This window comes from Arachis stenosperma, chromosome 2 (assembly GCF_014773155.1).
Source record: "Arachis stenosperma cultivar V10309 chromosome 2, arast.V10309.gnm1.PFL2, whole genome shotgun sequence".
NCBI lineage: Eukaryota > Viridiplantae > Streptophyta > Magnoliopsida > Fabales > Fabaceae > Arachis > Arachis stenosperma.
The window spans coordinates 92,395,040-92,422,762 of NC_080378.1; the positions used below are offsets into that span (position 1 = coordinate 92,395,040).

Consider the following 27,723-nt stretch of genomic DNA (forward strand, 5'->3'; position numbering starts at 1 on the left):
ATTTAATAAATAAGTATTAAATAAATAAAATTTAAATTTAAATTTATCTATAAATTATAAATCATAAACAAATTTATGAATTTATATTAAAATTATACATTGTAGATAAATATTTAATAAATTAATATAAATATATACATATGTTTATTCCTAATCAAGTAATTACTTTATATTTAACCAAAAAATTATTTAAATCTAGTAGGGTAATTATCTTAAATTCAACCAAATAAATACATAAACAAATGCTAACTAATTATATTTTCACATAAGTAATTAATCGATTTATAATATAAAAAATAACAAAATTTTAATCTCTCGTACAAATATCTAATTCCATACTTGCATTTATATATTCAGAAAATTCCATTGTATACATGGCCTCCAAATTCAATACACGCATAATAGATGGCTTCTCAAACAAATGCTGGTTTGTTAATACATTTGCCATCTCCGCGACATCTGCTTCCATAGTGCCATCAGCTTGATCTTCATCTCCATTTAGATCAGCGACCTCGTAGTTGCTTTCAAACTCCTCCTTGCTATCACTATTGTAATCTTCCCGTTCGATATGTCGGTCGGCTTCAAATTGTTCGAACTTCACATACAACTCAATGAACGATATCTGAGAGTGAGTTTCAATATACATTGAAAACATCTCTTGCATGCTCGCTTCATCAATCACATATTTAGTTTGAAATGGAACGAATCCATTAAATACTGATATAAAATACCTGTACAAAATACATGACACTCTTCTTGATATTTGAGGATCTATTTTCAAACAAATCATACCTTTTAGTTCTTCAAATGAGAGTGTGAATAAAATAACAACATCTAATAAATTTTCACATACGTACAAATTTCACTCTTTCAAATGTTTTTAACAAAATTTGACTATGATAATATACTTTTAACAAAATTCTATCACCCATTTTATTTTATTTTTTAACTCACATTAAAAATATTCAAACTCACTATAATTGTTTTGAAGCAACGAGAGGAAGAAGAGAGTTCTACCAATTGGGTTAAGGTGGTGTATATATAAGGCTACAAATTGAATAGTCCGATTTGTAGCTAAGTATTTAAAATTTTTTATAATTATATAAATCAAACGATTCGATTTAATGCGTGTCTAAATAAAAAATTTTAAAACATTGAAATCGAACCTACCAATTGCCTGATTTCATAATTTTAAAATTTATTCTCTCTAAATAAATCGGACTATTTGTTTTATATCAATCTTCAGCAATAAAAAAAACCAAACAATCTAATTTCTATTCTGTAATTTAAAAAAAGTAGCTATCACATCGATATATAACACAACCCATATCCATATGATTATATTCTAACATGACACACCTACAATATTCATATAAAAAAAAATGAGCCGTCAAGTGTCGCAACACTGAAATAGAATAAGGCTAGAAATTTTTTCCTTTTAATTAGCATGTCTATTGTGATGTCACTTTTAGTCTTCTACTATCATTTTGAGACATTAAAATATGGAAAATGAAATTGCAGTGGAAGCAATGCAAGGATATAATGAGAATTGAAGTTGTCAAAAACCCCAATGAGAAATAAATAGATGCAGACAATTACAAAGACAGAAGGCAATGGTAACAAGTTGAAAGGTCTTCCATTTGTCGGTGGCCATGCATGTGCCCCTTTCATTGTCACTGATGGGTCTATTTGTTTGCTTTTTCTAACGTACTCTCTGCTATGTTAGTGTGTGCTTCTTAGTTCTTACTATTTCCACTATTCTCACTAACCCACTTTACCTTTTCTCTCAATTCAAGCTTCACTTGCTTCCCCTCTTTTTCTTCTCTCTTCTTCAAATTTAGGTGTGCTGTATATTTGCAATTTCATTATAAAAAAAAGAGTAAATTTAAATGAATTAAAAATATTAGAGATAAAATTAAAAATATTTATGAATAATTTTAAAATAAATCGAAAACGTTAAGGATAAAATTGAATGAAATTAAACATTAAAAATATTTTTAAAAAAATTATAAATGTTAAAGACAACAAATATTTTTCCCTAAAAAAATTTACAATTATACTCAAACTCTGATCATATACCATCATAATCAAACAAATTGATATTTATATCCAAGTAGACTCATTGATAAAAAAAAAAAAAAAGAGTACACATTATATACGTGTACAAAATACATATTATTTTTCATATTGATGCTAATTTTTAATGTTGACGAAGCATTTTATTTTATTTACCACCAGTTCCTCCACTACCATTTTCCCTCTCATCAAGTTTAATTTCTAAATATGCAGAGACAATCGGATAAGAAATAACTTCACATCACATACATGACTTTCAGTTATTTTTAATTGAAAAAAAATTGACTTTTTCTAAAAAGATCGTAATATGTATATAGAAAAGTATTGGGTATATCAATTTTTGACAATTTAATTAATAATTAATAATTTTAAATTATTTTAATAAATTTAAATTTTAAAATATGATAATAAAAAATTTGAATAATAAGAATTGTGTTGAGTAACTGTCCACAAAGTTACAGTGATCAGTGTCCGTATTCCTTCTATCATCGTGCCATCTTCTTTCTCACCAATGGCGCTGCTTTCCTGCTGCTGCAATGCGCTCCCGTCACAACTGCACAATCACCATGTCAACGGCTCCTTGGTGCGTGACCGTTTTGCTCCGGCAGAAACTTTTATCTGCAGTCATCTTCCTCTCCAAGTGCCGATTCGCCATCGCTACGGTACGTTGCCGTTCCAGTCGCAATAACTGCTGCGTCGCCAATTCACTGATGTGGGTTATGAATGTTCTTCTAATTGAGGTGTCTTTTTATACATGTGTCTTTAGGAAGTGTCTTTTAATAGAAGTGTCTTTTGTGGATGTGTCTTTTAAACAGATGTGTCATTTGCGAATGTGTCTTGTACAGGAAGTGTCTTGTACAGCAATGACAACACTCAGATACACTTTTGAAGACCAGTGGTTGCTCGCCAATAAAAGCACGAGCGGCACTAACCACTATTGACACTGGCAATGGAAACACGTCCAAGAATGGAAGAGGAAGGTCGGGAAGGGGCAGCCGACGGGATTGGGAGATGAGGCTGGACTTGAACGTGAAAGATAGGGTTAATTATGTTTACTAGTGGTAATTGAGAGTGAATTAAGTTTACCATAAATGATTGGACATGTGTTTTTTTTTTTTGAAATGGGCTCTAGAGTCCAACCCAATAGAAGTTGGCAGGAGTTGATAGAACTCTTCTTAGTCTTTAAAAAAAATTAATTGAATTCGTCCTTCGAAGATTTTAAATTAATCGCGTTAATCCTTTTATCATTTTCTTTGTTGATGGCAACAAAATTTATTAATGTAACACATTAAGTGATACTAGAATACACACATAGGAGTTTTAATTGATTATTAGCATGATAAGTTTATGAAATTAGATCAAATTAAAACCTAATTGAGGACAAAACTTGAAGCATTGGAATTCTTCAATTTGGGGTTGATTTGATCTAATTTCACAAATTTATCATGTTAACTGCCAATTAAGACTACTAAGTGTGTGTTATGGTGTCATTTAATGTGTTACATCAACAAATTTTGATGTCGTTAATAACGAAAATGACAGAAAGAATAAAATGATTAACTTAAAATCTTTAAAGGATGAATTTAATTAAAAAAATCTTTAAAAGTTAATTTAAAAAATAAGTGATCTTTTGAGAACTAATTTGACTATTTATGCACAAACATTACTAGTGAAAGTTATTATGGATTTGGCAATGCAACCAACAAGTCAAAGCAAATCATACATTGCTTTAGTATTCAACTACATCTACTCCAAAAATTAGTTACATTCTATGAAGCACGGATATTTTGTTGATTTGTCATATTTATGTGTCGGACACATTTTGAACACGATATTTATTGACACGCGTGTTTGCTGTGTCCAACCATATCTTAATGAAAAATAAAAAATTTTTCTCTGGACACATTTAGATATACCTAAATAATATCACGTGTCAGTGTGTCAAGTCTTATTCTTAATATATATTCTTGAAATGAATTTAGAAATAATATATATTATTATTTATTAAACCAAAAAATATTTTAAATACTTTTATATAGTTAAAAGAAGACATTAAAAATAGTTAAAAAATTATTTTATATTTTAATACCAATAAAATAACAAAAATTATTGTAATTTATCTGAAAAATATTTTATATTTTATATCTATTCAATATCTTCGTGTCTTATAAAATTTTAAAATTTGCGTATCTGCCTATTCCATATGCGTGTTAGTATCCGTGGATCATATGTTACATTATATGTATATATGTGTTAGGGGTAAACACATATCGGGTCGGATCGTATGGCTGAATTTCGATTCGATCCGCACTAAAATCATCGGATCGGATCGGATTCAATATCCGCGATTTTTAATATATCCGATATCCGCAAAACACAAAATATTTTTAAAAGCTTATTTTTATTAAAGTTCATTTTTTCTATTCTTTTAAATATATTTACTCTTAAAATAATATTAAATATACATTTCTTAAATAATGAATTAAAATAATATATGATAATTATTAGTTGAAATAAATTATAAAAAATATTTATTTATTTATTTATTTTATATTTGTGGATACGCGAATATATAAATCGAATATGCAAATATTTACATAAAATCTACAATCTGATCCGATTAGTGTGCGAATCTGATCCGATCTAATCTAATCCGATTTTTTTTGGTACACTACAATGCACCAATTTTGATGAGTATAAGCATTGAGATTGGGTTTCAATACAAAGGTAAGAAAATAAATCGTTGGTGGGCCCTTGGAATAGGATACACTATAAACAGATTCTCCTTCTCATCAACGGCCCCCCATATCACAAAGAGATTATTATGAACGATCGTATTATTATTATTCGAAAAATTTTAAGGGTACATAGAACATCGATATTTTAATTATTTTAATTATTAATTTTAATTAATATATATTATATATCTTTTTTATACTTTAAATCAATAATTAAAGTAATTAAAATACCGATATTTCAAATATACTAAAAATTCTTCTATCATCATTATTATTATTATTGTTTTGGGTTTTTTTGGTATTTGACTCCATATTATTTGATTTACCTCGCGGAATGCATGAATTTTTTTTGTCACAATGAAGAGCGTCACGTCAGAAACAAAATCTTTACTACATAGGGAGGTCAAATTTCATAATTTATATATATATATATATAATTCTAATATGTATATGTTACATATAGTGACTAGGGGTGATAATATGTACTTTACTTGTGGGTATTCAATCCAATTCTACTCAGTTGAGTAGGATTGTCAATCCGATCTGTAGCGGGTAGGATAGAGTGCGAGTAGAGTTTCTGTGCGAGTAGGATAGGGTGCGGATTGAGCTTCAACCCTATCCGACCAATCCGCACTCTATATATGTATATATTATATACTTATATAAAAATATGTTTTAAGTAGATATTAAACCAAAGATTCTTCACTAAATGCAAAAGATCCTTAGTCACTAAAAAAATCATTAATTGCTAATATATATATATATATATATATATATATATATATATATATATATATTACATAAAAGTCACTTCTATTTTGAATTATCATCAAGTTATATAATAATAGTGTATATTTTCTATAACCTACGGGTAGAGTCGAGTACGCGCGGGTTAAAAGCGGATAGGATTAGGGTTGAGATATTCTCAACCCGCGGATAGGGTAGGATTGAATTTATATATATAAAAATTTAAACCCGTGGGTAGGACTAGAGTTGGATCCAAACCATACTCTACCCTACTCATTGCCATCCCTAACAGTGACTATACTATTTTAAAAAGTTGCTAAAACTAAAATTTTTTTATTATAATTTAGTAATATTTTTAAAAAAATATTATTAAAATATAAAAAATTGTGACTTTAATTTTAACCACAATTTATAGCTATTGTACCCACTATAAACATAAACATATCAATATATATATATATATATATATATATATATATATATATATATATATATATATATATATATATATATATATATTAGGTTGTCTTTGTTTGTTAAAGATAAAATTAGATATTGTCAAAATTTCAATTCAATTTGCATTAAAATCATTAGAACGGATCGGATTATATATATATAAAAGTAAATTTTAGGTTGCCTCTGTTTGTTAAAGGTAAAATTAGATATTGTCAAAATTTCAATTCAATCTGCATTAAAATCATTAGAACGGATCGGATTTAATATCCGCAGCATTTAAACTTGGATGTAAGGATTTGATCGGATTAGATATCAAATATATCCACAAAATATAAAAATATTTTAAAATGTTTATTTTTATTAAAAAATCAATAAATTTTTTTTATTCTTTTAAAACATGTTTACTCTTAAAATATTAGCAAACATACTTTTTTTAAATAATAAAAATAAAATAATACAATATATATGATAATTATTAGTTGAAATAAAAAATAAAAAAATTATTTATTTATTTATTTTTTGCGGATCCACGTATATACAAATACCTACCAGAAATCTGCAATCCAATCATATTAGTGTGCAAATTGGATTGGATCAATATTCACAATTTTTGGATCGAATTTGAATATACAGATCTGATCCGATCAATTTATACTATTTACGGTGATTATGCAAGTGTTATTAAAATTAAAGTCATATTTTTTTACATTTTGGTAATATTTTTTTTAATAATAATTTTTAAAACCGTTGCTAAATAATAAAAAAGTGTTACTTTTATTTTAACAACACTTTTTAAAAAATCGTTGCCACACTAACATAGACATATTAGAATATATATTTCTAAAATATTTTCCATAAGTTGTTTTTGAGAGTTTGAGATTATAAACTATTCTAAAGTGAAATTCAAATTTTAGAGGATTCAAATCAAATTTTAAATCAAAAAGTAAATAACTCCAAACACAAGTTTTATATATATATATATATATATATATATATATTCTATCATATATTTTTTAAAATAAAGAGTAAATTATTTCTTGTGATTATTGGTAAATTGAACGAGATCGTTGAATTCGATCGCCGCCTCTAATATGACCGTAAGAAAATCTTAAAAAGAAAAGCTGAATAATTTATAGACATACTCATTCAAATTGGGAATTGAGAGTGTACAAGTTTTATTTTGTTTTTCCTTCGTGATTGTGTCTTTTTATCATTAGAATTTAAGTTTATCTTTTTGTTTTTCACTTGCTGTGTTTTCCACTGTTACGGATTATGAGAATTATGCCATGCTCTGTTTTACGATGAAGCTTCTCTTCTATGAAAAAGTTACAGGAAGCTGGGTTGCGAAATCTTGGAAATACTTACTTCCTCAATTCGGTGCTGTAGTGTTTGACCCATACAGAGCCTCTGGCTGCATATCTGCAAAACAAAAAGCACAAAAGTTCATGTGATTAGCTCTCCTCTACTATATTTTTCATTGTTTATTTATGTTTGTGTTTATATATAGCTTTGCCTTGTTATGTTAATGCCAGATAATTTAACACGGTTACGTTTTCTTTTCCCATTTTTTTTTTTGTGGATACATGTGAACGAAATGATTGTTGTGTTGAGTTTCTTATTATGTTTTACCATAATTGTAGGTCATGTTACTAGATTTTGTGCTCTGTGTGCCATACAGAATTATGTAAGTCGTACACGGCATGCATCTGGAAGAATATTATTTTTCGAGGATCTGCTTAAAAATCTGAGTGTATATATTTATCAATAATCATTAAATATATATCATAAAAGATAATTTTTATTTTATTTTAGAGAGGATAAGACAGAATTCAATAGAGATGATTACTAATAAGAATATATTAGGACAATGAATAGGAGTATATTAGGACAATGGTTGGTTGCACTTGTTAATTTTTAAGAGGAACAGAATTTAGGGAATGTAGTTTATTTGCAACTATATTATTCTAAGAATTTAGGACAATGAATAGATATTTTTCACTTTTATTAATAATAAAAATATCCTTAAAATATTTTAAAATACGAACAAAATGTCTATTAAATATATATTCTTAAAATTTATTTTAAAGATTTAATTTTGATGCAATTTTTTATGTATAATTGAAAAATAGAATTTTTTTTAATTTGGTAATTTTATGTTAAGTAATTTTTTTTATTTAATTTTGTTGATGGCCAAGAAAAATGCAATTTTTTTTTCTAGAGATCAAATTTTTATCTTTTTTATTTACTTTCTAAATAGTTATCAAAATATTTTTACATAATTTTGAATCAAATACATAAATTGTTTGTCAAATATAAAAATTGTTTACCGTCTATAAAAATAATCTTTTTGGTTTTTATAATATTTTAAAGATATTTTTAACAATATTATATGAAGGGTATTTTTGTTAGTGTCTTAAAAAAAAGTTATTAGTAGTTATTTACTTTGCCAGATGTATTTCTCTTATCATCAGATTAAGGGCAAAAAATCAGTATAAGCCAATGGCATCTCAAATTGACGTATATAAGCCAAAGTGAAAATTGTTTCAATAATGCGCAGGATCTTGTATATATATAATTCGAACCAATATGGTTCGAACTGCAAATGAAAGTAATTCGAACCAAGGCAGTTCGAATTACAACTTGAATTTTCTTCATAAATCGAACCAGCTCGGTTCGAACTTCAAGTTCACATAATTTGAACCAATGTGGTTCGAATTATAAAGAGAGAGTCTGACCTTAGTAATTTGAACCGGGCTAGTTCGAATTACACAAAACTTAGTTCGAATCGAGCCGGTTCGAATTAGTGGGAGAGAGACCTCTATATAACCGTTCTAAACGTGAGTTGGTCTCATTAGATGGAGTAAGATGGCTAGTGAAGAGAGTTTTGTTGTTCTGGTTCACCACAGAGGATCCATTAAGAGGAAAACTCGTTCGGGAGTGAAGTTCACAGATAAGGATCCTCTCTGTATTGTCGTGAATCTAACGATAAGGTGTGATGAACTTGTTAGATCTGTCCTGATGAAACTTGGCCTGGAAGGTGCGAAGCGGGTTAAGAAGTTTTTCTATCGCATTCCAGTCTCGATCCTGCATGATACGGTGAAGTATGATTGTCTGACGATTGGTAGTGATGAGGACCTGCAAGTCATGTTTCTTTGTCGGAGGCAGTTTCCGGAGGTGAGGACACCAGAATTGCTCGCAAAGCTGGTTGATGTGGTATCCAGCTCAGGGGGTTCGAATCGGAATACCACCAATGTAGCCACGGCAGCTGGTTCCAGTTCCTGGGCTGCCGTGGCTTCTTCCTCCGTCCCAGTGTACGAGCCAGCGGTCCAACTTGTCGCCTCCCCGTCTTTTGCTGTTGATCTGAATGACGGTGTAGGCGACGAGGTAGGATCCGTTGATATTATGCCGAACGCCTTACAGGGCGTTCCACCAGTTGGCGTCGGAGACGGAGTCTTGGGTGATGCAGAGGAGGACGACGTCGAGCCAGATACGATTGAGGATGACAGCGGCGACGAGGTTGGAGCGAATGGGCCTGCATTGGCGGGCGGTGGTTCTAGCTCTGGCACACAGCAGTATCCACCACATTTTTCCTCGTTGGACTTGGACGCCATGAGACATGAGGGGGTTTTAGGGCACGCTGTTGGATTCGGAGCTAGAGATGCGGAAGGGACTGCTGGTCTGACAGAGTTCCAGGTTGGTCAGCAATTTCAGGATAAAGATGAGGCCCTATTAAGTGTGAAGACTTACAGCATCCGGCGAGGGGTACAGTACAAGGTGGTGGAGTCCGATCACCGCCGGTATGTGGGCAAGTGTTCCGAGTTTGGGAATGGGTGCACATGGTTGATTCGACTGAGTCTCCGGAAGCGCAAGGGCATTTGGGAGGTCAAACGGTACAATGGACCTCACACTTGCCTGGCCACATCCATCTCGAGTGACCACAGGAGTTTGGATTATCATGTGATTTCGGTGTTCATTATGCCAATGGTTAGGGCTGACGCATCCGTGAGCATAAAGGTGCTCCTGAACGCCACGGCAGCGCACTTTGGTTTTAGGCCGACTTACCGGAGGGTTTGGATGGCAAAGCAGAAGGCTATTGCCCTCATCTACGGTGACTGGGATGAGTCCTACAACGACATACCTAGGTGGGTGTTGGGTGTCCAGCTGACGATGCCTGGTAGTGTTGCGGTCCTTAAGACGAGCCCGGTTCGAGTTGGAGGACAGGAGGACGAGTCTCAAGCGTACTTCCACAGACTTTTCTGGACTTTCCCGCCGTGCATCGAGGCATTCCGTCATTGCAAGCCGCTAGTCAGCATTGACGGCACACATCTGTATGGGAAGTATGGGGGAACGTTGCTCATCGCGATTGCACAGGACGGGAACTCCAACATTCTACCTGTCGCATTCGCACTAGTAGAGGGTGAGAATGCGGAGTCCTGGACATTCTTTCTCTCGCACCTTCGACAGCACATGACCCCGCAGCCCGGTCTGCTGGTTATATCGGACAGGCACAACGGCATCAAGGCTGCGCTTGAGGCCCCTGACGGCGGTTGGTTACCGCCATCTGCGTTCCGTGCATTCTGCATACGACACGTAGCGGCTAATGCATCGCTGGGGCTGCGCACAAAATGAACCGCATAGTTAGAACCAGCTTAAAAACCAACCACAACCGTAAGCAGCACGATAAATCATCAACAAACCATTCTGCTAAATAAAACCACATACCCTAAACCACTAACATAAACCGCTTGCATAAACCACTCACAAAAACCGCTAACATAAACCACCAACAGAAACCACTAACTTAAAACCACTAACATAAACCACTATCCTAAACCACAAACTTAAACCACTAGCATAAACCACTAACTTAAACCGCTAACTTAAACCACTAACATAAACCACCTACATAAACCACTAACATAAACCACCATCTAACCCACATGCAAAACCACTAAGGCACAAATACCGCTAGAATCAAAAATATTTCCGTACTAACCTCCTCGTTGATGACCCCGGCTATATGAGCGACTCCGTCCAAGCGATATAACCGTGCCGGATCGTCCCCCATGAGCAGAGTATTCCGTTCAGGTCTTCTTCTGAGATTTTGTAGGGTAGGGGGGAGGAATAATAGTTCGAATGAGGGTGATTCAAACTCCTTATATAGTCGAATCACCCCTAATTCGAACCACCTTGGTTCGATTTATGAAGGAGCACTCCGAGGGTAATTCGAACCAGGTTGGTTCGAATTACATGGTTTGGTTTCGAATGAATAATTCGAGCTAGACCAGTTCGAATTACGTACATGATGAGTTCGAACCACCTTGGTTCGAATTACGTTCAAAGTTCCTCTCTCCCTAATTCGAACCACCCTGGTTCGATTTACTAAGGTTTGTAGTTCGAACCACCTTGGTTCGAATTACATAAAGATAGTGTTTGGCTTATTGCTGAAACGATTTTCGGTTTGGCGTATTTACGTTACACACTTCTTGCCTTGGCTTATTATGGTTTTTTACCCTTAGATTAATAGATACATATAGGTTAATAACTATAGATAGAAAATCATATATATATATATATAATTACGTATATCTTTATTATTGTTTATACTTCGGTTGATATATATCCAATGTATTTATCAATAGTTTCTTCAACTCTTCTTTTGCTTTTTTGAAATACTTTATTTAATGAAATTTTTTGCATTTGCAATTTCCTTTTCTTATGAAACATATTTAATTTATATTTTCACACTAATAAAGAAAAACTATAAAACAAATTGAATCTTTTAGTCTTAAAGATAGTTTTCTAAAATTAAATTAAGTTTTTTTCTTACTTCACATAACTTTCTTTAAGGATAATAATAATGTTGCAAAAAGAGACTAAATATAAATATAGAAAAAATAAAGTATATCTAGTAGTGTCTACTCTATAGCGCGCTATAAATGTTGAGCAATCGTATACCAATTAAGTTGCTATTTCCGGTGGCTACAACACAAGTTGATGTGGATTGATAATAAAAGAGAAAGGGGTGTTCATTGTTCATTGTCCAAGATCCAAGATCCGAAAACATCTCCTATTGGTGGTTATCAAAAACTTTGGAAATATGTTGGGCAATCTACGAGTTCTTCCAAAGCACAAGATCTTTGTGTGTCCCTTCGTGTGCTAGTGGAAATTAAACTACTAAAAAAAATTTGGTTTTCAAACTCAATATATCAAATTTAAAGGTAGCTAGTGATATTCATACACCTAATTGAATAGCTGTTTAGATTTTTTTTTTTTTATCTAATGGTATTTTTCGGTTTGAGGAAAAGTATGTAAAAACTATATATACATTAATATATTCAGCAAATGATATTTTTAATTTTTTTTTATAGAAATTCTAATATATATAGTTCAAATAGAGATCCAACTTTATTTTTTTTTTCCAAAGTAACGTTAGCTAATTTTTTTAATTTTAAATTTTAAATCTTAAATTTTAAATCTTCAATCTTAAATATTAAATTTTATATCCTAAATTCTAACATTTAACCCTAAATTTTCCAAAAATGAAAGTTAAAAAATTTTTACAATGAAACAAAGAATTGACTAATGTTGTCTCTTTAAAAATTGATTCCATGTACCTTTTCTAATATATATAATATACAAATAATATTTTAGTTAATCCTAAATTCCATGTTGATCATTTTTTTTAAACTTAAAATTGGAAAAGGAGCATGGAAACTAAAATTAGTTATAGTGATTGTGCAAGGCATGAGAATTTACCACCACCAATTCATCTATGTTCTCATGACTCTGGGCTACTGAAACTACCATCATCTAATTTTAATAGCTTCCTAACGGTTCTCACTACTACTTCTAGACCCATTTTGTAATGTTTAAAACTTTAAATTGTTAATGGAACATGATGGAGTCTTCAGTCTAGTTCATCCATTTGTTTGAAGGTAGAGTTAATTGATAGAAACAATATACGAGGCCATAAACTATTTTGCAAATTAAATTCAAAAGTACTAGTTATCTCACATGAAATTGTTATTTGCATCTTCCAATGTAACAAAAAGGACAAAGTAATATTATCATCAAGACAAGGGGAAAAATAAGAGAGAGAGAGAGAGAGAGAGAGAGAGAGAGAGAGAGAGAGAGAGAGAGAGAGAGAGAGAGAAGGGGGGGGGGGGGGGGTTGGACCTGCCCAAATTAAATCAAATCTAACAATTTCTTATGTTGTCCAAAACAGTAAAACAAAGAAAGATAGGAACTATATGAGTAACGCTAGGTAATCAACTTCTTTGAGTCAATATTAGCCAACTTTTTTTAAAATTATTTTGCTTGTTTTGAATCCTAGACCCTTAATCCTACACTCTAAATTATAAACCTTAAACTCTAAAGTTGGCTAGTATTGGTTAACTAAAAGTTGGTTCATGTACTTTTTCAAACTATACATTGCTTGCATAAAAGTGAGGTGTTTGCCACACCTAACAACATCTTGATTTCACATACTAATTACCTCATCCCAAAATTCTCTTAAGTTAGGCGTAAAGAGGGGAAGCAGAAGGCCTGGGATAAGAAGTCTTCCTTGGAGAGTCTGCACCACCTTTGCTAGATGCAGGGAGGCCGAGGCCGAGGCCGGACCCACGGACTCGATGCTCCTTCCTATTGCCATTTTTCGACACGTCCTTTGGATCCTGGATCTGCTCCAACTCTCTAACTACATCATCCATATTTGGCCTGTACTTAGGATCCATGGCAAGACACTGAAAAGCAAGCGTGGCGGCCTTTTGAGCTCTACTAACCGAGTATTGACCTTCGAGACGGGTGTCCATAACACGAAAAACTCTACGCTTGTTGGAAAGGTAAGGTTTTGCCCATTCGACTAGGTTGTGTTCTCCAGATGGCCGGTTCTTGTCTATGGCGCGCCTTCCAGATAACATTTCCAGAAGAACTACTCCGAAACTATATACATCACTCTTGGAAGTGAGATGACCTAGTAAAAAGCATGTGTTTAGTGCTAAGATATAATGTGAATCACCTCATTATTTGCATGACTATCAAGAAGACAATGCCACACAAGTGTTATGTTCACAAATCTTTATTTGAAAACCGAAACATAACATTTTATGCAGAGTTTGGAAGGATATCCTCATAAAAATTAAAAACCCATAAAAATATGAGTTAATTACAATTCATTTCCTTGAACTTTACGTCATATGTGCAGTTCAGCTCCAGAATAAAAAAAATGTGCAAAGCAACCCCACAACTTTCAAAATAAGTGCACTATACCCTTTGAACTTTTGAGTTATGTGGAAATCGCCTCCGTGAACATTCTCGATAGCAAGTTAGATACCCTAAACATGTATCATTTCCTTAACATTTGATGGAAAAATCATCAATATGGTTAATCTACCACATTTTGAAATGTTCAAGGATCGGTTTGCACATTTTTAAAGTTAAGAGGGACATAACCCAAAAAATTAAGTCGAGAATCCAATAAAACCACCAGGTACTATACCCGTTGCTAGATACTCTGGGGCTGCATATCCATGTGTTCCCATGACCCGAGTCGAGACATGGCTCTTATCACCAGTCGGTCCATCTCTGGCCAGCCCGAAATCGGAAAGTTTGGCATTGTAGTTCTGCAAAATTATAAGCCACTGAAGCAGCTTAGTGACTGAATTCTTAATCCATCCCATTCAAATCAACCATAACAAACAAGACATAGCCAAGCTTGCAAGATATACATACAGTATCAAGCAAGATATTCGAAGTCTTGAAGTCTCGGTATATGACTTTAGTTTCTGTGCTGTGGAGAAACGCAAGACCCTTCGCAGCACCGAGGGCTATTTTTAATCGCAGAGTCCATGAAAGTGGCTGAAAATGAACACTTCCTGCATTAACCGCGATTACAGTCGCCATTAGTACCAGAATTAACAGTTAAGTATGCATTATAGACTAATTTAAGAAGTAGAGAAGGGGAAAAAAGAAAGTTATGCAACTAAATTAGATAGTACTGACTTCTAAAGAGATGATTCTCCACGCTTCCCTTAGGCATAAATTCGTAGACTAGAAGCCGGTTCTCGTCCTCTAAGCAGTAGCCAATCAATTTGACTAGATTAGGATGTTGCAGTTGTCCAAGATAGTTGATTTCAGCCTGCAAAATCATAATACAGACCAACAAAATTAGTCACCAAGCAAAATCATTTTTCGGACCAATTATAAGTTTTGGTTTAGTATCAATGAATCATAATCTATATCTAAAATGTGCTCTATTTAAGTTTTACACTAGGTCATTAATGCCATTTAACATCAATAGTTTCACTGAAATTCTGCAAAAAGGATCAGATAAGAAAAGTGGAGTAACCAACACAAATTGGAGTTGTCCAGTTTTAATTAGGCATATCGTTTAAGGAAATGAATAAAAGCATCTTAATATTAGATATCTTTAGGTGAATGTACAATATCACTTTATTGCACTCTTTTTTCTTTTTCTCTCTCCTTCATTTAATACTGACAAAAATTAATTAATAGTGCATAAATTTTGCTAAGTGGACAATGGTTTTGATCCACATAAAATTTTGAAAATGAACATTTCTTTTGGACCACACCAAGTATATTTTGCAACTTGCAAGTACTTAAAAGGGAAACTGAATGAGTAAACAGAGAAGAATTAATACTTACCAACCATTCTTTGTGACCCTGGAAACCATCTTGGTTGAGTCTCTTCACAGCAATAACCACACCAGTTCCTGGCCTTGTGGTAGCAAGCAAATTCTCATCAATCCACCCTTTAAAAACCGAACCAAATCCACCTTCGCCTAAGACGCTGTCGGACCGGAAGTTTTTAGTGGCCGTTTTTAGCTCTGCATAGCTGAAGCTTTTCAAATTGGAAGATTGTAAGATCTCGCCCTCGGTCCGGGGTGTCATGGGAATGGAGGCTGATGAGCTCCTACTATTTGAGCTGATTTCATAACCATCTCTGCTTACACTTCGCGACGTGAACCCTGCTTAAACACCAAGAAAGACAATGTTCACAAAGATTCAGGCACTATCATTGGCCTTCAAATAATCAAAATTAACAAAGTCACTTCTCATTTTACCAAAATTTACATGAATTCCAACAAAACCCCAATTAATAACAAGATTTTCCCTCAAACTCATTACAGTTTCTCTCCTAAGAAATCATTTTACCGAAATCCTACTTATGAATGAAGATTCTTATTTCCCAAAAATTTTAAAAACAAGATTGAAAATTTACAATAAGCACAGATCACAACAACAGAAAAAAGACACAGCATCCTTAACTTTTTGCATGGATCTCAACTAGGTTCACAAAGACTAGTATACATGCATATGATACTCCCAAAACTCTATCCATAAAGTTAACAACTTTAAGTATTTGACAATAAAATCTTCAGACATAAACTATGCTAGCTCATTCAGATATTGAAATTGAGGGAATTCAAAAAAAAAAAAAAAAATGCAACTATGCAAGTTCAAGAAGCTTAGTGTTAATGTTACCTGTGCTGGAAGGACTCACAGCCTTAATCCTATTGCTCCAACAAGCACCCATCAGAGAAAGAATTCACCTCTTGAATCAAAAAGCTTTTGGATTATATAAACTCAGATAAACACAAGCAGAAGGCAGAGCTTGCACCACAAAATGTAAAAGCACTATCCAAACAGCAAAAGTAAACCCACTTGTCACAGCCAGATCCTAGTGATTTTTCCACTTAGTAGAAGAACTTTTTCAACTTTTGATGATTTGGGTTTTGATGAGAAGAATCTTAAAGCAATAAAGTGGAGCTTTGTTCACTTTGTTAATGGAAGCTAGCTCTTGGAAAACCATAGTAGTAGATGGTTGACTTAACTCTCTTCTAGCTACTTGTGTAACAATTTTTGTCTTCTTATACCCAACAAACAAACATGGCAATTTATTAGACTAATTTATTCATCCCCCACAAAATTTATAGGTTAGATGGAAAATAAATGCATGTCTATCCATTTTTATTATGATTAATTACATGTGTACCTAAATATTCTAATATTAATCTAAGACAGCTTTCATCTTACGTTATATTAAATATAATATAAAATTCACATCAAATAAATTTTATACGGATAATATATGGGAGATAATAAAAAATTAATTTAAATAATTTGAAACTATTTTATTTAATATTTATTTATTATTGTTAAATATATACTAAATTAGATGTTTTATATTTAATATTGAAGAAGAAAGTATGTTTTGTTGTATCATAAAGATGAGAGGTGTATCAAAAATTGTGAAAAATAGTAAAAAAAAACATTAGAAAGTCAATTTAAAAACCAAAAATTTAATAATTAGATATGTATTTACAATTTTTTAAATTATAAATCTGGCTCTTAAATTATTCTTATGATTTTTTTTAAATTATACATCTAAAGATGATTTTTATTTATAATTTTTTTAAAATTACAAATTTAATGGTTAGATTTGTGTATTTCTTTTTTTTTAACAGAAATTCAACACAATAATGTGGAATAAAAAAAAAAGAAATAACAACAAAAAATATAAAAAATTAAAGAGCCATTAATCTATTGTCATCTTTAAGACTTTGACGTTACAATCAACAACCTAATCTTTTAACACTATACCACTCCTTATAGCTCAAAAACGATCTAGAAATTATAATCTCCACACATGTCTCTTTGTTCCTAAACATTCTATTTTTTTTTCTAACCAAATATTTCAAAGCACACCAAAAATCCCAATCAATTACTTCTTACGCTTTTTTGTTACTAGGTGCTCCTGTTCAATTTTAAAAGTGTTGTTTAATAGTACTCATAAAATTTTATTATAAAATCTGATCCTTCGATTTTTATCTCTATATTAAAAAAAAACATTCAACTTATTTATACCAATGAATAATTAATACCTCATATTTGTCTATTTAAAAAAAAATTAGTCATAGTGTATTATATATAAATACATATATAATTTAATATAATTTTAATGTGTATTTTACATTAATAACTAATTTAATGTATATTTAGTATAATTAAATTTTAAATATAATGAATATATAATTATAAATATTATATATATAATTATAGATATTAAATTAATAAATAATATAATTTTAGTTATTTTCTTTTTAACATTACCATTTCATACTATATGTGTAATAAGCAAAAAAAAAAAAACGGTTAAATCGGTTTATTTTATATATAAGATTTATTTCTCATTATTTGACCTTTCCAAGCTACAAAAATTCGACACACATTATGATCTTGGTGATTCAATTTAGAGGGTATACATGAATTTGACCATGTGGGTTGATGTTTGGTATAATTATTTTAAATAATGTGCAGAGTATTATTTTTTAGATGATTGAACTGCTTCCAAACGATTTGTCTAAGCTGACACATGGATGAGCTTTAAAAAAATAAATTTCGGACAAAGATTACTTCTGAATTTGTGATCTACATTCTACAGTATGAGATCATTGTGGTTTTCTGATCTATTGACTAATAATGCTAGTCGTAACGTAAATTAATAAATTATTGTACGAAATGAATCAACAATTAAGAAGGGTGGAAAACCGTCTTTCTTATTCTATTTCATCATATGTTAATATATTTATGTCATTTATGGTTGAAAATTGAAATTTTGTCATATATCTTATTAACTTATATTATAAAAATTTTCAATATTTTTAACAGTTTATAAAACTTGTGATTTAATCTGAACAATTAATTGTTAAAAAGTACCAATACTTTTACAATAATAAAGCTATTATTATTCCGAGAGTTAAAACTTTATGGAGTTCATTGATTAGTCAATAACATGTCAAATTAGGTCACATGACTACAGGAGAAAATTGAATGGGTCCAAGTTTTGAGTTTTGACACGCACAAAAACAAGATGAAAAGGTCAAAAGATTTTGACATTTTGAAACCGTTTATGCTCCTTGCCCTCTATTTTCTTTTCGGAGATATATGTAATGTATATACACTTATTTTTCCTTCATGTTTTTAAAAAAATTTAAAAATATCATGGTGCTAATTGGATTAGTGATGATAATTTCGTGGAGTGAAGGGTAATTGGAGTTGGGAATTGGGATTGAAATTGGAGGAGATTGTGGTGGGGCGAGGGATGCTGGTATGGTGGCTGTAATTTGTAATGATGGGACATGGGGATACGGTGGGGTTGAGGATTAGAAGTAAGAGCGGATAGAGGAAAAAAAATATAGTGTGATGATGAGTTTGAAAAGAAAAGTAAAGTTTAAAAAAAAAATGTTGACCAGAAGTTAAAAAAAAAAGATAATAATAATAAAATCTATCTATTAATATATAACTATATAACTAGTTTCATTCTCCGTGTTCTGTACGAGAATTTAAATTATAATCCTAAATAAATATTCTTTGGTACGAATATAAATGAATTTAGTTTAAAATAATTGGTATTTAAATAATAATATTTGATATGTAATTTATTAATTAATTTATTATTTAATTTTTTTATAAAATTTGTAATATGTAAAAATAGTATTTTTTATTATTTAAAAAATTATTTATAATTTTTTAATTATATAATTAACTTAATTAATAATTTTATTAATGTTTTTCTACCAAAAAAATTCGTTTATACTATTTAAATAATTTTTTTAATATTAATATAATTATAAAAAGTATTGGCATATTATATTTATTGTCTTATATAATGACTTAAGTTGTTTATCTGGTATGCAAAATTATATTAATGACATCTTAATATATTTATACGAAAAAAAATCATATAATATATTATATGTTATAAAGATTAGATGTAATATTATATATATAGTAATATGATTTATTTAATTATGTGAATGATTATTGTTATTTTTATTTTATTTTTTTCATTATATTAATAAATAATATTTTAATCTAAAAGAGAGAAAAAATAATTAAATTTTTTTTAACTTAAATTAAATAATCTCTTGTAAGTATATCCAAATTTATATATATATATATATATATATATATATATATATTAAATAGTTATAATATTTAATAGTATGTATTTGCTATAGTAATGACTAATGACTTGAAATACTAATCTAAGATATACTTAGGCTCAGTAAGATTCAATTAACTAGGGGTGGCAATAGGTAGGTAAAATAGGGTTTGAAACCAACCTTAATTCTACTTGGGGTTGAGAATATTTCAACCCTAACCCTATCCGTTCTCAATCTGCAGGTATTCGATCCTATACGTGGGTTACAAAAAAGATGCAAAATTATTATATAACTTCATGATAATTTAAAATAGAACTGACTTTTATGTAAAAAAATATTAAATTATCAATTAATGATTTTTTTTAGTGGCTAAGAATCTTTTACATTTAGTAAAAGGTTTTTGGTTCAATATCCACTTAAAACATATTTTTTTATAAATATATAACATATACATATATAGCGTGCGAGTTGGTCGAGTAGGGTTGAGACTCAACTCGTACCCTATCTGACCCGCACGAGAACCCAACCCGCACTCTACCCTACCCGTTGTGGAGTCGAGTTGGATATCCACTGATAGGGTACATGTTGCCACCCCTAGATCCAAGCAAGCAAGATTAACCTAAGTCCAATGTGAGGGTCTCAAATTTGACTAGGATTCATTACCTTAAGGTCCAATTTAGATGAAGTCCACGCATTCGCTCGTAAATCGGTTCAAGTTGGATCTCCATTGCCAGTTACAGGCAGGCAGGGTAAAAGGTACTTGTAAAAGTGCGACAGGTACTCCTTTTATGTCTCTCATTCTTATTAAAAAAATTCCCTCCTCTCTTTCTCATCTTGGTCTCGAGTTCTCTTTAAATATTCCCTTAGAAAAGGTAGATACTTGTAGATATTTATAGATATTCTTTTAATTTTTGTATAAAAAAAACTTAACAGAAAAAGTATAACATAATCATCATGAAATAATCAATTCAACATAATTCAACACAATTCATAACATATTCATTATGAAAAAAAAATATTTTAAAACAAAATAAGATAAAATCATCTTTAACACAATAACATAATATAATTTTTTGGTATAAGACTGAGTGATGTAATGATGGATTTAAGAGGCAAAGAGAGAAAAAATATATTACAAAAACAGTTTAATCTAATTAATGAATATAAAAAATAAAAGAAAAAAAATTAAGATACGTTCTTATAAAAGAAATTTTAAGAAAAAGATTATAAAAAAGAACCTATTAAGTAACTTTTAAAAAATATTACAAAAATTTAAATTACTAGTAAACAAAATAATAATACTCTTAAGAATTATTAATCAAAATATATAAAAAAATTAATATAAAATAAAATTATGAAAAGAAATTAGCAAATATGAAGGTTAGAAAAACAAAAAATGAAGAGAGTATAACAATTGTACCTAGAGTACAAAAAAAAAAACATAAAGCACCTTCTAATTCTAGATATATAAAAAATAATAAAAGAATAAATTAAATTAAATTAAATTAATTCATGTACTTTTTTTTAATTTATTATGTGTTATTCATCTTATAACTGATTAGTATGATTTGGTTAATATATTAAAAGAAACAAATGTAAAAATAAAAAATAAAAAAAAAGTGGACGAATAAAAATGTGTACACATTACAAGATAATAAAAAGTTATTTTTAGTTTATTTATTTATTAATTATTAATTTATTATAATTAATTTCACAATAATTATTATGCGTTATTCATCCTTCAAATTATTTAAATTACCACAATCAGTTAACTAATATAATCAATTATAGTGTGATAGTGGAAAAAAAAAATAATAAAGTGTGATGATGAGTTTGAAAAGAAAGCTAAAGTTAAAAAAAAAAAAAGATGTTGTTCATGAGTTGAAAAAAAATAAAAATAAGAATAAAATTTAATTATTTATATGATAGGAGTGTAGTAGTAGTCTTTACTTAACATGTGGATCATCCTTTGTTTGATAAGTGTAATTAAATGATAATTATAATATAAAAAAATACAATAAAATGGATCAATGCATAGAGTAACAGACTAACTCAATGAGTACTCAATGAAATGAATTTTTTGTGATTCAATTAATTAAAATAATAGTATAAAAGGTAGTGAAACTCTTCTTCACTAACTTTTTGATACACACATTATCGGATAGAGTAGAAGCAGCAATAAATAGAAAACGGTTCATTTTTATCAGACCTATGTAAAGATGTCTGAAGAATATGATATGCTAATGGATGAAAATGTCAAAAAACTTGAATAAAAATTTAAGGTGTATGTTGTTCATATATAAAAAAAATCTAAACAGATACAACCAAAAGGAAGTTAATAGTATAGAGATGGTGCTTCAATATATTAAGGCAAGCTCTTTCATTTTATTTACTTCCTTTTATTTTATTATTGATAAATGAAAATTTTATACAAAATGATTTTTTTTTTCAGAGAGAGAGAGAATCCAAGCTTCAATCCATAAAGATTTATTTAACAAGTGGAGGAATTTTTTTGAGGAATTTAAAATGTACACTATGAGTAATTCATAGTTGTGGACAAGATGGAGAAAATTAAAACAATACATTAGTGGACTTTGAATTTCTCCCACAAAACAGTTGTTGTTTGTGTGGAAAATTCAAGCTATCCTCTCAAACCCTTCTGCTTGAAGCCTATCCTAGATTTGCTTGTTGTTGAAAAGCTTGATGATTATTAGCTACTAGGTAAGCAATTACTTAGTCAGTTATCTTAGATTGTAACCAATCTTTCAAGTATCTTTCAAATTGTGACTAAGTAGGTATTATTGATTGTTAATTAGATATCTTAAGTGAGATGGTTGGAAAAGAGAATTTAAGAGATATAATCACTAGCAAGAAAAAAGAAATAAAGTGTATGGTTATTGTGATAGCAGACCTAAAGTAAGTCTCTTGAAACAAATTAATAAGTTCTGTGTCATTTGAAATCGTATACATTATTTTAATGTGAATTTGTATGGGTGTTGTATAATGCAGTAACAACAATCTTCATTGTGTGTTGTTTGGTGACATGGTAAACTAAATACTACCCCATCTTAAAAATGACAGGATTGAACCACTAATAGTGGTGTTGCAGTTCTTTAAATTCAGCCAATGGAATGGTATACATCAACATGCTAAAGTTCCTAAACCACTTCATTAATATAAGTGGTTGGTTGAGTAAAGATTGGATGTGATATAGTTATGTTTACTAATGATGGTTTGGTTCTTATTGTTTCTGTTTTCAAACATCGGTTCAAAATCACTTTAATCTCTCAAAAATACGGATTAATCCAGAAATGAAGGAAGTACATAATTTTTGGAATAGATTTGCGTGCTACTCGATGACAAGCATTTTTTCAGTGTTGTGTTCTCATTAACGACATACTTTAATGGAGTTAATATGCAGCTTGTTAGACAGTGCAAGGTCTAGTTCGATTAGGATTAGTCAGGTCTTCAGTCATGGTGTGTAATCTGATGTTGCAGAACTGAATCGAAAAGGTAGCATGATAAAATCAATAGAGGACGCACTCAATTCAACAGAGGTCCAGTTAGCTAACTCTCTTACCTAAAACTAATTATAGTTGGTATTTATTAAATTCAACCATGGTAGTTTGATACTTTCACTTGGAGTTGGTGTAGGAAGGTCCTATGTGGATTAGCAGAACCATTGTCTCTATCAATGTTGGCAAGAACAATTGATTTTACAAATATGTAGGAAGTGTTTAAAAAAAAGTAAAAACACCCATTGAAAATTGATATAAATGTTCTAAGTGTGATCACACACATGGTAGTGCATCCCTTAAGTGTCAAACATGGAGTTGATTATCGGATCATTAAGAATAATTTTAAAGAATAAAGTATTTCAAAATATTTTAGATGCAGTTTAATGAAAAACTGAATTATTGGCATGAATTATAAAATATGGAAGACATTTTGTTGGTTTGTTGAACTATTGACAGTGAAATTTATTACGAAGAATTTTTTTTTTACTAATGTTATTGCATATTTTATAATAGGTGCAAGGTTGAAGTTATGACCTATGATGGAACAGAAAGTATTACTCTGCTAATGTGGGATAGGAAAATAACACAACTTATAGGAAGGCAAGCTGAACAAATCAAGAATGAAGATGTTTGTTTAGTATATGTCCTTTTTAGATATTAAATTTTTGGGGTATTTTTTGCATATACACTAATTGTGATTTGATAATTCTTTGACATTTGCAGTGTGTGGAAGAGGAAGGTTATCCCAACTCTAGATAATATGCTAGACAAGAAGTTACTCTTTAAAATTAATGTTAAAACTGCTAACATCAACAAGCATAATCAGGTTTACACTATTATGAAAATATATGATAATGAAGAAATTGTAGAAAAAAATTTCTCTACTTCTGATATTTTAACTGTATGTATCTTATATATCTGTAGTTGTATAACCTACTAATCAAGAAATTAAGATGCTACTTACAATATCTAAGAAGGATTATTGTGTGCCTCTTTGTAGGAGAATAGGTTCAGTAATTCAATGGATGTTACAATTCCTGTAATTAATATTAAGTCTGATAATAATTCTCAATGCTCTATGGTGTGTATCTCAAGTACATAATAATTATATGCAAACACAACTAGAGATAATTGGTTTATTGTCAACTAACACAATATACTAGGGGTGTTCAAAATCGATCCAATCCGAACAAAACTGATCAACCGAACCAAAAAATCGATAACCGAATAAATCGAAAAAATAAAATTTTGCAGTTTTTTCTTTGGTTCGGTTAGATTTTCGGTTTTGATACTGAAAACTTGAACCAAACCAAACCAAACCAGTATATATATATATATATATATATATATATATATATATATATATAAATTAATTTTACAAAATATCCCTAACCTAAACCCTAATACACTCACGCCGCTTCTCCTTGCTCTTTTCTTTCACACACAAAAATTGCTCTCTTTTACTCCCTATCTCACTCACACACACTCCTCTCTCAGTCACAATCCTCTACTCCTGTCTACCGTCGCTCATCAGCTGTCCAGCAACTTCCATTTCCTTCTCGTCGTCCGTCAATGCCTCACGCTATTCAGAAGCCGCGTCTCTCAACGTCGTCATTCTCAGCACCATCGATCTCAGCAGCCGCATCATCCTTAGTGCCGTGGTTTTCCATTATTTTCAGTTGTACTCCATCGTTCTCAGCCTTAGGTATTATTTGTTCAATTTTTATTCTGATTTGTTGTCTAATCTGATTTTTCTAAACTTTTTTTTCTGTTCTAACTTCTATTTTTTTTTGGTGTGACATGAAGATTTTTCTATTCTTTATGATTATTGGTTCTTGGTTCTTGGTTTTTATTTTTTTTGTTATTATAATTTTCAATTTGTTATGATTATTGGTAATAACATTTATTTGGGATTTTTTGTCTGAACATCTAAAATCGTGATCAATAAATATCTTATATAGATTAGTGAATGACACAGATGCATATGCCAGTGGATATGTAAATCATTAGTTGTCATATATAAGAACATTAAATTGGGACTGCTATCTCATTTGGATTATGCACAAGACGAATTTTATGTATGTAAAAAATTAATTTTATATATGTTTGAAGTTATTTATACGTGTAGTGTCCTAGATATTAAATAATGAAGGAGAAAAAACACAAATAGATATTAAAAAGGGTTAACAATAGTGATATAAGTATATTAATTATTGATTGATGTATTTGATTTGTCTTATATTAGTTAATTCATGCCTAATATAACAGGGAAACTAAATGTTAATTAATTGAGAAAGTCAAAACACCTAAACGAATATCATGGACTTTCTGATATGGATTGAAAGCAAAACCCTAATTCTATTCATCTAACTTAATTACTTATTGGTAGATTCATTGGTATGTACACCAGCCGCTTAGCTAAGATTAGATTTCCTTCATTAACCATAAAGTCAATTGTTGTATACTAATAAAATTAGACACTGATGTCTTGCATTAATTGTGCATATTTATACAACTAACTTTTAGTTTAGTCAGCCTAACAGGTGACACAATATCAGTGTTTTTGGCAATCTATATAACAAGATATTGATAGAAGTGTTAACCATAAATTAGAAAATCTGAGAAAGTCAAAACACCTAAACGAATACCATGGGCATTATGATATAGATTGAAAGCAAAATTCCAATCCTATTCATCTAACTTAATTACTTTTTGGTAGATTCATTGGTATATACACTAGCAATTTAGCTAAGATTGGATTTCTTTGAATACGTTAACCATAAAGTCAATTTTTGTATACTAATAAAATTAGATACTAATGTCTTGCATTAATTGTGCATATTTATACAACCAACTTTTAGTTTAGTCAATCTATCAGGTGACACAGTATCTATTTTCGACAATCTATATAATAAGATATTGATAGATGTATTAACCATTGAATTAAAAAATATGAGCAAGAGATCTATTTCAGATTTGCAATGTGCATAGGATCAAATGCCTAAACATATGACATCATCATAAGAGTATACATTATACTAAATATTGAATGGTATAGACGCATAGGCCATTGGATAGAGAGATCGTGTGTTTAAAGATGTTAACATAATTGTCTTGACCAAATTTTCATATATGACTTTAACCATCATTAGGTTCAGAGCTTGAATTTAATTTTTTTACAGTTTCTGTGTAAATCAATGTGTTCATTTAGTTGCGAAAAAAAATAGTTAATCAAAAAGAAAAAATCAGTAACAACAAATGTCCCAGGCAATGCATAAAGCAAGACCAAACCCAATATAAATAATAGATATCGAGATATACTATATTCAGTTTAAACATTGAAAAACGTAGAAAAGATTCTTTATATAGTCAAACGATATTACAAAAAAATCTAATAAGTAACCAAGTGCATTCATGTCACATTAGTGTGTACGTATCATAACAAGATATCTGTTAACTATATCAATGCTTAAATTAATTTTACGAGTGACTAACACAAATGGTAATTGGTGGTTCAGATTTCATCACAGAATTGGTGATGTGAATTAGTGTGTAACTAAAATAAAATAATTATGTGATGTATTAGTAAAATGAAATTTCGTTTCCTTCACAGATGCATGGACTATATACGAAAATTTCTAGCATGGGACAATGGATCAAAAAATTAATGTATAGTTGTTACCTTCAAATGGTTTATCATTCACAACATACACTGTTTTGTAATGGTTTTGATGGTGGTGGATATCACCCAAAAATTTAGACCAATAAAATCAAAATGTTAAGATTTAATCATTTTCATATCAAACAAATCTGCATCACGACATTGTTAATCGATAAACAGTATTAGTTTAATATAAAATGGCAAAAAAATTGATAAATGTATAAGTTAATCCAAATTTCCTATTATGTTCAATTTAGTTTAGGAATGTTAAAAAATTTATAATACAATAATCCTATATTGTACAGAACTCTAAATTTTAGTAAAGCCTACCTAAACTATATTTCTTATGTTTTAAGACAAAAGTGGCAATTTAGCTATGTTTTAACTATAGTAGAACTCTCAAATAATTTTTCTACGAAGGTAGTAATAAACGAGAATATCTCATCTTGATTTATGTTTAAAAATAGTCCAACTTCATCATAAGTTAAGAAAGTACGATTTTTTCATAAAGTACAATTTGAAATATTTCTCTTAAACTAAACCATTTGTGAATTCTA

General features: G+C 30.2%; 2 protein-coding genes across 2 annotated transcripts; one reads left to right on the forward strand and one right to left on the reverse strand.

Annotated features, from left to right (window-relative positions):
* The first annotated feature begins 8,882 nt into the window (after positions 1-8,882).
* Positions 8,883-11,300, forward strand: LOC130963163 (uncharacterized). Its single transcript, XM_057889312.1, has 3 exons — positions 8,883-9,533; positions 9,639-10,635; positions 11,182-11,300. Exons 1-3 carry the CDS (start codon positions 8,883-8,885, stop codon positions 11,298-11,300), a joined length of 1,767 nt encoding a protein of 588 aa, XP_057745295.1.
* A 1,905-nt stretch (positions 11,301-13,205) lies between these two features.
* LOC130961024 (receptor-like cytoplasmic kinase 176) lies at positions 13,206-16,900 on the reverse strand. The gene is made up of 6 exons (XM_057886631.1): positions 16,524-16,900; positions 15,684-16,006; positions 15,021-15,156; positions 14,751-14,893; positions 14,518-14,641; positions 13,206-13,992 (listed from the first exon to the last, which is right to left on the reverse strand). Exons 1-6 carry the CDS (start codon positions 16,573-16,575, stop codon positions 13,538-13,540), a joined length of 1,233 nt encoding a protein of 410 aa, XP_057742614.1. The 5' UTR covers positions 16,576-16,900; the 3' UTR covers positions 13,206-13,537.
* Between the last annotated feature and the right edge of the window lie 10,823 nt (positions 16,901-27,723).